The sequence below is a fragment of the Podarcis gaigeae genome (assembly GCF_964106915.1).
Source record: "Podarcis gaigeae genome assembly, chromosome: 6".
In the NCBI taxonomy this organism is placed as follows: Eukaryota; Metazoa; Chordata; class Lepidosauria; order Squamata; family Lacertidae; genus Podarcis; species Podarcis gaigeae.
Window position 1 is genome coordinate 32,289,764 of NC_139682.1, and position 13,908 is coordinate 32,303,671.

Genomic DNA, 13,908 nt, shown 5'->3' on the forward strand with positions numbered 1-13,908 from the left:
ATCCAAGTTACTGGCATTTTTTAATCTGCCATAAAGAGTTTAAGGGCATGATCTCTGCTATTGAACAAGGCTTGATTATGTAATGATTAAAGGATAGTGTGGGGTGCAAAACTGTAATTGTAATTTGTAGGGGGTGGGGCATACTTTATGAAGATTTCTTTTTCAGTCTGTCCTGGGCACATAACACCGTATACATATGTTTTAAATCTCAGTCCTCTAAAGTACATGAGAAATAGTTTTCTTGCAAAAGGGGTGAATTTAATGCCTCATTGCACTCCTCACACAGATGGAGATACACCAATGTGCTTATGCTTTTCTTGTGGTGTGCAGGTCAGCTAAAGATGCTGCCCGGAGTACATGAACAAAAATGGGCTTACAACACCACCACTATATATATAAAAGACATTTTGTTGTTGTTGTTTAGTCGTTTAGTCGTTGCCAATTCTTCATGACCCCATGGACTAGAGCATGCCAGGCACTTCTGTCTTCTACTGCCTCCCGCAGTTTGGTCAAACTCATGCTGGTAGCTTCGAGAACACTATCCAACCATCTCTTCCCCTGTCGTCCCCTTCTCCTTGTGCCCTCCATCTTTCCCAACATCCAGGGAGTCTTCTCTTCTCATGAGGTGGCCAAAGTATTGGAGCCTCAGCTTCACGATCTGTCCTTCCAGTGAGCACTCAGGGCTGATTTCCTTAAGAATGAAGAGGTTTGATCTTCTTGCAGTCCATGGGACTCTCAAGAGTCTCTTCCAACACCATAATTCAAAAGCATCAATTCTTTGGCGATCAGCCTTCTTTATGGTCCAGCTCTCAGGAAATGGTTTATTAGCCAGCAACACGTAGTGGGTTGGGTGCAGTGGTGTGGTAAGGGCAGGATTTTGTGATAGAGGTCCACTAATCAAAATGAGGAGGGCTTGCTTATCACATTTTGAAGTCAATGAAGCAATGCATGTTACAGTCAAAGGATTGTAATAAACCCAGCGAAACCATGGCAGTCCTGTTTTGCATTGTCTGGTGGCACCATACGGATGTAACACAGTATAAGCTTTTATGGACTGTACAGTAGTCTACTGCATTGAGTGTAACGAAGTTCTGAAACAAGTTGGCAAGTGTTTCTCAATATTTGATTTTATTTAAAAACATTAAAAACTCTCTCTGTGTGTGCACGCGCGCTGCAAGATGTACATATATGTGGTTATAGATGAGTTGTTCTGCAACGGGGTAAGTGAGAATCTGTGACAATTAAATCTTAAATATCTGCAAAATCAGCACAGAGTATTCATAATATATCTATTTTATTTTTGTTCCATAAAATTTATATACCACTTGACTGTAGGAAAAACCCAAGGCAGTTTACAAATAAAAAAATAAAGCAATCAGAATTATCACTATTATTTTTTTAGCAACCATAATTGAAAACATACATCAAGTTAAAACCACAATAGAATATACTAGAAACAAATTAAAACCAGTACAAACTTGCAAAACATCTGGGTAGGCTTCATGGGTGTAGCCTGGGGGGGCAGCCCCCCCCAGGTCCACAAAAATGATTGACAAGCATTGAAAGTACTCAGTTATCTAAGGTTCTGTCCCCCCCCACGGCAGCAGAAGCTTGCCCCCCGCAATGTCCTATTTACGGGGTATTTTTACACCTGATTTCCTTTAAAAAAAAAGCTGAACAACGTTGGCTGCCCCTCCCTAACAAAAATAAGAATATCTTCCGCAGGCGCTCAAAGCAGCTGTGATTGCTGCTAACGAAACCTCAGCAGCCTGGAACGGAGAGAGCAGTTCGACTTCGTGCCCGAAGTGTCGGGAAAACCTGATTGTGCCGTTTCCCCGCTTGGAGCCGCTCTGCCCTCCGCCCTCGCTGGCCAATCCGTAGTAGGTCGCATTTTGACGGACACCTCGAACGCCCATTCACGCCGCGGCCCGTGCAAAGCATGTCGGGCCTTCGTGCTTCTAACCTGCGGCAGCGGGTTTTTCTAAAGCCCTCCCGAACCTCGCCTTGCTTCCAGCTTTGCTGCAGCTGCCGATCCATTCTGAAAGGGCGGGAAAGGCAGCGGAAGGTCCCGCTTCCTCAGAAACCGAGAGGGGTTCGTAAGCACCGGGTGGGTTTCGTGCGGGGGTCTCGCAGGCCGCCTTGGCGAAGGAAGCCCGCCGAGCCGGGGCGGGGCGAGCCGGTTCACACTGGGCGCCCCTTCAGTTTCGCACGGGGAGAGGGGAGGAGGAATAGCCCTCCCTCTGCATGTACTGAGGCTCGAATTATGGGTGTTATAATTGCTGTTACCTTTATTTTGCTATCCTAACTGGCACCTTCAGGTCCCCAGGGCGGGTTACAACAATTAAAAGTGTGTATGTGTATATATATATATATATATATATATATATATATATGCAGGTTTTGGTGTCCTCGGGTGTCTTCCCGTGTAAAAGTTGGGGTGTCTAGGCGACGTTTCGACGAGGTCTCACTCGTCATCTTCAGGCTGGTGCTTTCGGCTTCTTGTTACTGGAACAGAGCGGGATCTCAATGTTTGAGTTCCTATAAATACTGTAGAGGGGGTGTGGTGTCTAGCCTCCAATGTTCTGGGCAGAGAGGAAGTTCCCAGGCTAGTGTGCCTTTTCTTCTTTTGTTCCTTAATTACTTGAGAGATACCTTGAGTGATTTATTGAGTGATATCCTGAGTACCACTTAGGTGGGTCATTAGGTGTGGATTAGTTGCTAAAGCATATATATATATATATATATATATTTGCTTTCGTAGATTTTCACGGGTACAGGAATGCAGGTTTTGGTGTCCTCGGGTGTCTTCCCGTGTAAAAGTTGGGGTGTCTAGGCGACGTTTCGACGAGGTCTCACTCGTCATCTTCAGGCTGGTGCTCTGTTCCAGTAACAAGAAGCCGAAAGCACCAGCCTGAAGATGACGAGTGAGACCTCGTCGAAACGTCGCCTAGACACCCCAACTTTTACACGGGAAGACACCCGAGGACACCAAAACCTGCATATATATATATATATATATATGTGTGTGTGTGTGTGTGTTTCTGTCTGTGTCTGTGTGTGTGTATATATATATATATATATATATACACACACACACACACATACTCAGACACTATACACTATATATATACACACATACACTATATCTACATATAGTGTCAAAGCTAGGGAGACTTTGCATGTTTGTGTGTGTGTGTGTGTATATATACACACACACACTATATGTGTGTGTGTATATATATATATACTATATATGGTTTTGGTGTCCTCGGGTGTCTTCCCGTGTAAAAGTTGGGGTGTCTAGGCGACGTTTCGACGAGGTCTCACTCGTCATCTTCAGGCTGGTGCTTTCGGCTTCTTGTTACTGGAACAGAGCGGGATCTCAATGTTTGAGTTCCTATAAATACTGTAGAGGGGGTGTGGTGTCTAGCCTCCAATGTTCTGGGCAGAGAGGAAGTTCCCAGGCTAGTGTGCCTTTTCTTCTTTTGTTCCTTAATTACTTGAGAGATACCTTGAGTGATTTCTTGAGTGATATCCTGAGTACCACTTAGGTGGGTCATTAGGTGTGGATTAGTTGCTAAAGTCTTTGTGTCTTGACCTCTTGAACTTTGTGAAGAGTTTTCCTGAGAAGATGGCTGTATTGCACTTAGTTGTGCTTTGGCTTGGCTTCGTGTATAGGGGCGAGCTGTGGTTTTGTGGCTTGTGTCAGCCAGATCTGTGTAGGGATTGCAGGGGGGTGCAGCATCCGGAGGTGCCACCATGGATTGGCTACTGGATGGTGTCAGTAATTCATCTGTGGAGAGGGTCTGGGTTTGGGTCTGGTGTGGTTGATTGGTGTTGGCGTTCTGTGTGCCTCTGGATCTGGTGTCAGTTTTTGTGGAGAGGGCTAATTTCCAGATGTCTGGCAAGCGGGATGTGTCGTCACGCTTGTTCATGTTGTGAGGGTGTTTCTCTATCTCGATGGCTTCCATGATTATTCTCTTGTGGTGATGTTCCGTGTTAAAGAGCAATTGTGGTGATGTTCCGTGTTAAAGAGCAAAGATTCCCCTGCAATCCCTACACAGATCTGGCTGACACAAGCCACAAAACCACAGCTCGCCCCTATACACGAAGCCAAGCCAAAGCACAACTAAGTGCAATACAGCCATCTTCTCAGGAAAACTCTTCACAAAGTTCAAGAGGTCAAGACACAAAGACTTTAGCAACTAATCCACACCTAATGACCCACCTAAGTGGTACTCAGGATATCACTCAAGAAATCACTCAAGGTATCTCTCAAGTAATTAAGGAACAAAAGAAGAAAAGGCACACTAGCCTGGGAACTTCCTCTCTGCCCAGAACATTGGAGGCTAGACACCACACCCCCTCTACAGTATTTATAGGAACTCAAACATTGAGATCCCGCTCTGTTCCAGTAACAAGAAGCCGAAAGCACCAGCCTGAAGATGACGAGTGAGACCTCGTCGAAACGTCGCCTAGACACCCCAACTTTTACACGGGAAGACACCCGAGGACACCAAAACCTGCATTCCTGTACCCGTGAAAATCTACGAAAGCAAATATACTATATATATATATATAGTGTGTATACACACACACACACACACACACACACACTGTACACAGTCTCTCTCTCTCTCTATATATAGTGTCAAAAGCCAGGGAGAAGAGGCAATGAAATCAAAACTGCAGCTCTCCAACTGGCTCCCATTTTTAACCTAACGCCCCTCTCTAGCCTTCCTTAGAAACAGTAGGAAGGGGCCTGGCTGCCTCCTGGAGCTGAAGGTCTACTTCCACCTACTTGAAGGATTGCCTCGCCCCCAATATGTATGCCCTTCACTGCTTAGATCTGCAGAACTCGTAAAAGTGCTGTATCACGTTTGCCCCACATTTAGAAGCCAACAGCACCCTTGCTTCAGAACTCCCTGCACATTAATATTAGGCAGGTTCCTTCGCTGTATTTTTCTCCCCCCAGTGCTCACTAAAACCTTTTTTGTTCATGCAAGCATACCCAGGCATATAATTTTAGTAATTGTGATGTGTTTAAAAATGGATCTCAGCCTAGTGTTTAATGATCTCTACAAGATCATATACAAGTTGCAAAAACGTTACCTAGTATCTCAGTTCTATTTAATATCGATTGATGTAAAACATGAGTGCTTCTGACATGGAGAAATTGTTTTGATAGTGATCTCCAAGAGTGAGACTGGGTCTGGATCAGCATTTCCGAGCTAAGTTGTCTAAACAGGCTACAATCTTTTTAAAAAAACTTACACAGCTACCTGAAAATTCTGCTACTACTGCACTGGCATGTAATTCATTATCAGAAAGGATTTATAGTTGCTGAAATTAGAAAAGTTAAATGAAGCAAATTTCCCCTACACTATTGCAGAACAATGCAAAGGGCTTCACGACTTAAGAGGGAGCTGCATTTGCTGACTACACAGCCGCCACCAGGAATTACTTGCTGGCAGAATGGAAGCCGTATAGATGATCTTCAAGCCCGTATGTATCTGTCTGGATTCGATCTTTTCTGCCCTCCATACCTCAGTAGCCCAGCAACAATAAACAAAACAATATACAAATAGTTAGAGGTTAGAATCTATAACATATACATAAGCATTAATTAAAAGTTCCAGAGAATTTGTTTTGCTTTTTCTGTATACATGCAAATATACTGTACACTGTATTTAGAAGCAAGTTCCATAAAAAAAATTGGATTTGTTTCAGAGTAAACTTGCGTGGTGCCAAAAAGCATGCAGTGAAGGATGCTGGGGAGCTGCAGTCCAACAACTTCTGGAGAGCTATGGATTCCCCAGCCCTTTTCTAGATTGTTTTAATGCAATTATTTCATTTAGTTTTTTGTCAATGATTCACTGGAATTTGAGGAAATGTTGCTTAAGAAGCTGACCTTAGTTGTGATTAATAATGAAATGGAAGGTGTTGTCATACCTCAGGTTACAGTCGCTTCAGGTTGTGTCTTTTCGGGTTGCGGACTGCCGAAACCCGGAAGTACCAGAACAGGTTACTTCCGGGGTTCGGCGGTCATGCATGCGCAGAAGCACTAAATCGCGCTTTGCGCATGCGCAGACGCAGGTTGCGAACATGCATCCCACATGGATCATGTTCGCAACCCGAGCGTCCACTGTATAAGCCATAAAAGGTAAAGATACTAGGTCATCTGCATAGCAGGAAATAGAGAAGTAGCTCCTTTTTCTACAACAAATGTTTGGTGTAGCAAAGATTAGAAGATGCTCATAATTTTCTAATTCTTTTTGGACAGAAATTTATTTTGTTAGCCAGTATAAAGATCCTTTCCTGGAAGATAAAAATATATCCTCATCCAAGTCTTTTTAGAATTCTGGCACTGAGCAATAAGTCTGAAAATAAATAATTATTACATTCCTTGTAACTTTTGTTCTTTTCCTGCCTAGTTCCTTGGATGGATGTATTTTGAAGATATTATGAATATATTGTGGCTTATGTGATCAAACTTTGTTTTTGCAGTGACTGAAGCAGTTACCTAAAGAGGGCAGTATTGATGTATCTTAATATGTCTTTTCCTCTTTAGAAATGTTGGGTTCTGCAGATACACCATACGAGAAAGGAATTTTTAACTTGGAAGTAGTTGTGCCTGAAAGTTAAGTGGATTTTTGAAAATCTTTTGTGCTTCAATGTATTAAGCAGATATGGAATGGTAGATTTGTTAAATACAGCTCATGAGACTGCAGTTCCTTTTACAAGATTAGGAACTAGAGAGCTGTTAAACTGCTTTAAGATCAAGCTGATTCCTCTAGATCAGGCATGTCCAAGAGGGAGTAAATCGCAGGCACTTGGAAGTTGGATGTGCCTGCTAGTGAGTGAGATCAATGTTATGCCAATGGGTGCAACAGGAGTTCTCCTAAGCCTCCAAACAATAGCTTTTGGTGGCATGTAGGGGACTGCAGAGGTAAGGAAGTGTAAACCCTGTTTGCTTATATAGGATACCACAATTGGATATTACTCTCATCGTTCTGGCCGGACACTGAGGTCCAGTGCCGAGGGCCTTCTGGTGGTTCCCTCACTGCGAGAAGCCAAGTTACAGGGAACCAGGCAGAGAGCCTTCTTGGTAGTGGCACCCACCCTGTGGAACGCCCTCCCACCAGATGTCAAAGAGAAAAAGAACTACCAGACTTTAAGAAGACACCTGAAGGCAGCCCTGTTTAGAGAAGCTTTTAATGTTTAATAGACTATTGTATTTTAATATTTTGTTGGAAGCCGCCCAGAGTGGCTGGGGAAACCCAGCCAGATTGGCAGGGTATAAATAATAAATGATGATGATGATGATTATGCTCATGCATGTTCAGAAATGGATAAGAACGAGGGATTTGTGGGGGTTAACTTGTGAAAATTCTCTTTCAAAATAAGAGAACCAACTGTTTTTTAATTAGGTATCCATTTGAACCCCCAAAGATACGCTTTCTGACTCCCATCTACCATCCCAACATTGACTCAGCTGGAAGAATTTGCCTTGATGTTCTCAGATTGCCACCTAAGGTAAGGTTACAGTTGCCTCTCTTACAGGGATTGATGAGAGCAGCAGTAGGCCTCCTGGCACAGCTGTTCCTATCTGCAAGTGCAGATCCTGCTATGTGTATTGGTTGAAAGAGGCCACTTGCTTGTATTTCCCTACTGAGGAGACCTGGACAGAAACAGTTACAGTCAACTGGTCTAAGCTCCTTGTAAATCTCATCTTTTCTTAATTGCCTTTGGTTGTGTGTGGCACAGGTGGCATTGATGCTTTTGGGGTTTTGAGTACCACATATTTTTGCAGCATGTTGATCTGGCTATGCATATTGATAATACTGAAGTTTGTGAGTGTCACTGTGATTGTTGCCAAACAGGGTTTGGAGGGGGGGGGAATAGTTTGCTGGGGCTTATTCTAAGATTTTTCAGAAGTACATAAAGAGTTAAACAAAAGAGGGCAGCACACCCTTCCAAAATCAACTCAATAAATATAGAGGATGAAGGGTGGTCTCCTCAAGCCACGGAATGTAGAGTGAGATTTAGAAAAGAGAATTTAGGGAAGGAATGTGACTTGGACTACTTAAGCCCCTCACCACTATCTGGAGGAAACAGAAGCACCCCTGTTATTGGAAGAGAATACATGGCAACATTTTGTTGCATGTCACACTTGTATGTATTACCTAATTGATATACAGGTTGCTTCTAAATTTCTGCAATGTTGCCCAGAAAATCTTGGGGGGAATTATACCTTGGACCTGCAAAGTAACTCCCAACAAGACACACTTCTCTTTGTATCATAATACCCCCACTCACTCAAGTAATTTTTCGTTCTGTGCAGGGTGCATGGAGACCGTCTTTGAATATTGCTACTTTGCTGACTTCAATACAGATACTTATGAATGAACCCAACCCTGATGACCCCCTCATGGCTGACATAGTAAGTTTCCTCCTTTATTTTGGTGGAATGTGTGTTGTATTTTTGGAAGCTATAACTATGCTATAACTCTGTCCGTGAAGGGATGTGAAGAAACCACAGAGTGCAATAGATGTACCTCTTGCAGTTCATTTTTTGGGGGTACAAATTTTCCAGTAATACAACTGAGAAAAGGCCATGTTGACCTAGAAGTGGGAGTGGGGAGAGGTGGGAGATGCTCAAATAGAATTTGTTTTGTTGACAGTGAGGTCAACGCTTTCTACCTTGAAACATCATGCTTAAAAATGGATGGATGGGTATATATGTGTTGCATACAGGATACAAAATATGGCGATTGCAGTCTTCCTAAATACCTAGTGTGGTTAAGTAGTCTTCCATGCGGTCTAGTAAATCTGTCATCAAATGTAACTATGGTCTTATGGTTGAGAGGCCATAATTATCCTTGTCTCTTACTTTTTCCTTTTTCTTTTTTTTAATTATGTCTAGTCCTCTGAGTATAAATACAACAAGCAAACATTCCTCAAAAATGCCAGACAATGGACAGAGAAGTATGCAAGCCAGACAACAATGGTAAGGAAAGTATATCACTTTTGTTAGGAGAGGAATGGGGTGTAGGTTAATCTTCACATGTGTAGTCTTGCTGTGCGCAACGGAATACTTCAAATCTGCGTCACCTATAATTGCCCCTCTTCCTATAATTGAGTTTGTGGGATGGAAATACTATGAATGTGCCATGAAACACAAGTGTCTGGATTAACGTCTCCCTTGTAGACTACCTTTTCTGGCAATGGGAGTTTTTGTTTTGCTTTCTTGGCCACGTCATAACTCTAAAATGTCATAGAAAAATGCAGGGATTGTTCATAGTTTATTGTATTTTATTTGTGTCTGATCTTGTAGAATTTGCCTTGGGTAAGAATATTTGGAAGTTACCCTATTGCAAACATTTTATATGGAATTTTATTTGGCTTGCAGTACGGTTCTAAATCTGCAGACGGCATACATCCTCCATGTATTTGTATGAGGGGAAGAATTCATCAGCAGAGACGCAGATCTTTTGGTAAAATCATTCCAGTACCCCAGGCCAAACACGCATTGATTCCAGGGAAATTTAGGATGTGGGATCAGCCTTGTTCACTGATACGGGAAATAATTTATAGAAATTCTCCCAGTTACATCTGGTCTACATATGCAGCGAAACGAGTTTCTTTTTTTAATACAGGAAGCCCACAACTTAGGCACATTTAACTTGTGCGCATTCAGCTTTACGCGCTTGGCAATAAATAAATAAATAAAGGGCAGGTGTCCGACTTTGGCAGTTCTACCTGTGTTTTGACTTCATGTGATTTTGGCTTTAGGTGTGATCCCTGGAACACACCTCCCGTGTAAGTTGCAGGCTTACTGTAGAGGGGGATTCATATAACTTAGTTCACCGCTGAACCTTATATTGCTTAAACTAACTTGAGAAGCTAGTTTGACGGCTGCTGATATAGTTTTAAAGGGTGCATGAGACCACAGAGCACACCAGGAAGCTTCAGAGATTGGTCTGCCAATATCATTCTCCTACACCATGCAAGAACCATTAGGGTCCCTGCAAAAAGAATCAGTTAGGATTCCATAGAGGGTAGTTAATACCCTTCCTGTGAACTAACCACTGTAAACACTTTCAAAGATAAGTGCTTTTAACCTGAATTTCAAGCTGCTCACCTGTAGGGCTTTAAACCATTGTGCTCCAGAGTCAGGTTAGAAGGAGATAAGCTTGTCATGAGATGAAGGTCTATCCTCATCAAACAAGTCTACCAGTGTACCTTGGAACATTTGGAAAGCCAAAGAGCAGCTTCTGATTGGCTGCAGGAAGCTCCATCGGACATTCCCAAAATAGTTCGCAAACCGGAACAGTCACTTCCATGTTTGCAGTGTTTAGGAGCCAAAATGTTCGAGAACTAAGCTGTTCGAAAACCAAGGTACAACTGTGGTTATTCTGGCCTCTTCCCAGTCACAGAATTGGTTATAGCATTCCAGACAAGCAAACTGGGTGATTTGAGGACTGGAGAGGAGATGGCAAAGCATGGTTAAGGGCAGGCTGAGAGATCGTCTTTTGACATTCTGCATATATGCCTGATTCCTCTCACAGTGCATTTCTGAAGTTTTTCCATATAGAACCTGATAACTTCAAAATGATGGGGATGCAGTCTTTCACCTCCTACTGTAACTTCTGTCTGAAAGCATTGCTCTTCCATTTCTTCAGTGAGCATGGAATACCATTCCAAAAGCCCTAGGCTGCAGGTGTTACTGTTTTTGTTTGTTATCATGGTATATATTTTTGTGTTTTTATGTTGTAAACTGCCCTGTTATCCTTGGATGAAGGGCGGAATCGAAATTTAATAAGTAATAATAATTTCCTCCACTTGCAGTCTGAAGTGGTACAGTCCATTCTGCTACCTCCATCACTTTGACCCTATTCAGTCTTTACTTGCATGTAGGGGCACTGCCATTACAAAAGGGGCTGTGCCTTTAGACTTCCCCCATTGTTGAATGGATGTTTCTGTATTCCAAGTGTTCAGGGCAAACATCTGTAGTGGGAGACAGCTGTTCTCTTGTAGGCTTCCTGCACTTTTTAGAACTCTTAATTGTTCAAGCATTTGGCTGGCTCCCTATTCAATCTGGTTTAGAATCCTGATTTCCTTGCCTTTCTTCTGTAACCTTTCACTTGTCTGTTCAAAAAATGGATCCCTAACTTTCTGTTCGTTGTAGTTGCTCATTATTAGCATAGAATGGACAAATCAAAAGATTTGTGGGCACATGAGACTTGGGTCTTAGTTATATTTAGGAGCTAAGGAGTCAGGGCAACTCCCAAGCAAAACATGTTTGGGAGTGCAAATGCCACTATTCAGGGGAGCAAGGATTTAATGCATACTATAAAGGGCTGTATTCTACAGTCACTGAAAGCTGGGAAGTGAATAGAAAACAGGAAATATACTTTGAGGAGCACTTACTACTGGAGTCATCCATGCTAGAGCACCCAGCCCAGCACCAGCAATGAGTTCAAGCAGAAAGTAGATGTAGCAATCAGCTCTGTATAAATTATCCTGTGTCATCTTCAACAGTTTTGTGTGCCCCAATAAAGCACAGAGTGGTCTTCAGTAATTCACAACTATGTCTTCTACTTTTATTGAAATTTCCAGGTAAATTGGAATGAAATTACACAGCTGAAACACTTGGGGGCATCTGAACCTTAAATAATACAGCTTCTTTCATAGTTGCACTTTCTTGTTTCTAAACTAATGTGAAGAAGCTGATTCTTCTTAGGCTGTCAGCAGAATTTCAGCTTTGGATAAATTTGGCCTGCTTGTAGAAAGAACTGATTTCTGTTCGGAGGTAGCATCTCCATGTTGCCCAGAATTTGCTTGTAAAAACTGGTATATTCAGTGCTTTTCTTCTAGGCAAAAATATGCCGGTACTGCATACCCTTGAGTGCCCCCAGAAAAAAAGGACTGGGTATATCTGTGCTATGGAAGTGATCTATAAAACAGCCTATACAAATCTTGCAGAGCCATACATATTTGTCAGAGCTGCCTCTAGATCCCAGCTCACAGAGGACCAACGCCAGGTTGATGTAATGTACAAAAGTCTTTATTGAAGTTTAGTTTCCATTTCAACGCCAGACCGTGCAGCCCTACGTCTTAGACCTTAGATCGGCGAAGTCCCGTCTGAATCACTTCCCCTTCCGCACCAGTTTAAGATCCTAGCCCTGCTCCACCTTCTGCGCTGTTCTCTCCTCCTCTGGGTCCTCCTGCCCGCTGGGGCATTGCCCTTTCTGGACTCTTCCGACGCTGAGTCGCTCAGCTCCTCCCCCTCCCTTCGGCAGGCTTTAGGACCAGGTTCCCAATCCTCATTCTCTGCTGTCCCGTGCTTCTGTACATTTGAACTTGCCTCTCGCGCCAACCCAGTGACCTTTCTCCTAACCGTCACACTGCTTGTGTCACTGCTTCCCCCTTCCGGGACACTGGCCGGATCTGACCTTCCCCCCATTGTCAGACTCTCCGATGGAGGCGTGGTCAGCCCTGTCTCGTCTTCTCTCCCTGGTGGGGAATGCACTGGCCCCGATGCTTGGGTCTCTTCCCCCCCACTCCGCTCTGGTGGGGAAGCTGGTCCTGATTTCCAACTACTGCTCTGGGAGTCCCTGCTGCCCCCTTGCTCCTGGAGCGTTCCCCTTGGGAACCCCCTGCCATTGGCCGCTGGCGCCCCCTTCTGTGAATCTTCCGATTCGCTGGAGAGGCTCATGGAATCCCTTGGACCACTTTCATCTCCTGCGTTCCCCTCGGATTCCTCCCCCTCGCTCTCCATCTCCTCTCTTCCCTGTGCCTCTGCTCCTGAACCCCTGACAATATTGTATTGCACAAATTTCTGAAAAAGTTTTTCTAGTTCCCAGAACACATAAGAACAGTCCAGTGATGGAGGAAAAGGCACATTTTCTCTTCTGTAGCACCTCAAGTTGGCTGTCAGGCCACTAAATGTGGTGAGCTGTATAATGAGGATCTATGGGAATTCTGGGTGGGGTGGTAAGGAGGTGAGGAATTAGCTGATTTGTGTCTTTAAAGAACAAAATGTGTCCCATGACTTTTGAAGTCTTAACTTAGGGAGTCTGCATACTTGCAAGATGTGAATGAAAGCATTGGTCCTTTGAGCAAAGTGTGAACACAGAAACCAATATTTTTCTCTCAGTTGGTTTTCTCTGATGTTATTCCAGACTTTGGAAACCACCGATGAAGAGAACCACCAAGGTGCAGCCAACCCACCCAAAGATTCTCACATTTCCCAGAAAAGGAAAGGAAGCAGTATCAGTGGATTGTCCAAAAGACCTTGCTCAGAAACATAGAAGCTTTGCTGTCGTGCAATATCCCGGTCTCTAGCTCTGTGTCTGTTTCAGTGTTCCTTTCCATCTCTTAAGTAGACTTGTTGCAATTAATGTACTGTTTACTCATTGTATGCAATGCCTCTAAGGCTGTGTCAGTGAAGCACTTGTCTGTTTTTAAAAACATCTTATTTTACTTCTGCAGATTTCTTAAGTTCTTTACAGCAATTTTGTCTTTCACTGTCTAATTTGTGTATTTTGCTGTATTTTGTGCATGTTTTGAATGAAGGCACCAATGAGAGAGTAATAAATAACATATTTAGTCCTGCTATGACTAATGGTCATGAATGGTGTTTAAACTATTTCTGGAAGCTAAAGTTGTGTACCTTTGGCCTCATTTGCTGGACTACAGATGAGTGCAAATAATATTTTATGTATCTGCTCCTTTCTTGGCAGCTTTGTAAGTTTGAAGACACCTTCAGCAAGTTGAGCATTGGTCTGAAGGATGCACAGTTCCAAGGACGAACTCATGGTTTGCATGCCCAGGTTTCAATCCCTCACTGTTTAATTAGAGAAGTATCTCTAGTGTGCTGGATTCCTCCTCTACATTTAAGGA

At 43.2% G+C, this 13,908-nt stretch overlaps 1 protein-coding gene across 3 annotated transcripts; it reads left to right on the forward strand.

Annotated features, from left to right (window-relative positions):
- The first annotated feature begins 1,921 nt into the window (after positions 1–1,921).
- On the forward strand, positions 1,922–13,623 carry UBE2T (ubiquitin conjugating enzyme E2 T). Of its 3 annotated transcripts, none has more exons than XM_083746683.1 (7): positions 1,922–2,092; positions 5,393–5,505; positions 6,572–6,639; positions 7,429–7,536; positions 8,345–8,443; positions 8,927–9,010; positions 13,188–13,623. In XM_083746683.1, exons 2-7 carry the CDS (start codon positions 5,397–5,399, stop codon positions 13,314–13,316), a joined length of 597 nt encoding a protein of 198 aa, XP_083602809.1. In that variant the 5' UTR covers positions 1,922–2,092; positions 5,393–5,396; the 3' UTR covers positions 13,317–13,623. The 3 variants fall into 3 exon arrangements, with proteins under 3 accessions (XP_083602809.1, XP_083602808.1, XP_083602810.1); XM_083746682.1 differs by having other exon boundaries at positions 1,923–2,107; XM_083746684.1 differs by lacking the exon at positions 1,922–2,092 and having other exon boundaries at positions 5,469–5,594.
- The last annotated feature ends 285 nt before the right edge of the window (positions 13,624–13,908 follow it).

What these genes read in the sequence shown, in the direction of transcription:
- UBE2T (XM_083746683.1), top strand. Translation starts at nt 5,397, where the DNA reads ATGCAAAGGGCTTCACGACTTAAGAGGGAGCTGCATTTGCTGACTACA. An exon ending in TGGAAGTAGTTGTGCCTGAA is followed by an intron (nt 6,640 to 7,428) that starts AGTTAAGTGGAT and finishes TGTTTTTTAATT; the next exon opens with AGGTATCCATTTGAACCCCC. An exon ending in ATGCAAGCCAGACAACAATG is followed by an intron (nt 9,011 to 13,187) that starts GTAAGGAAAGTA and finishes ATGTTATTCCAG; the next exon opens with ACTTTGGAAACCACCGATGA.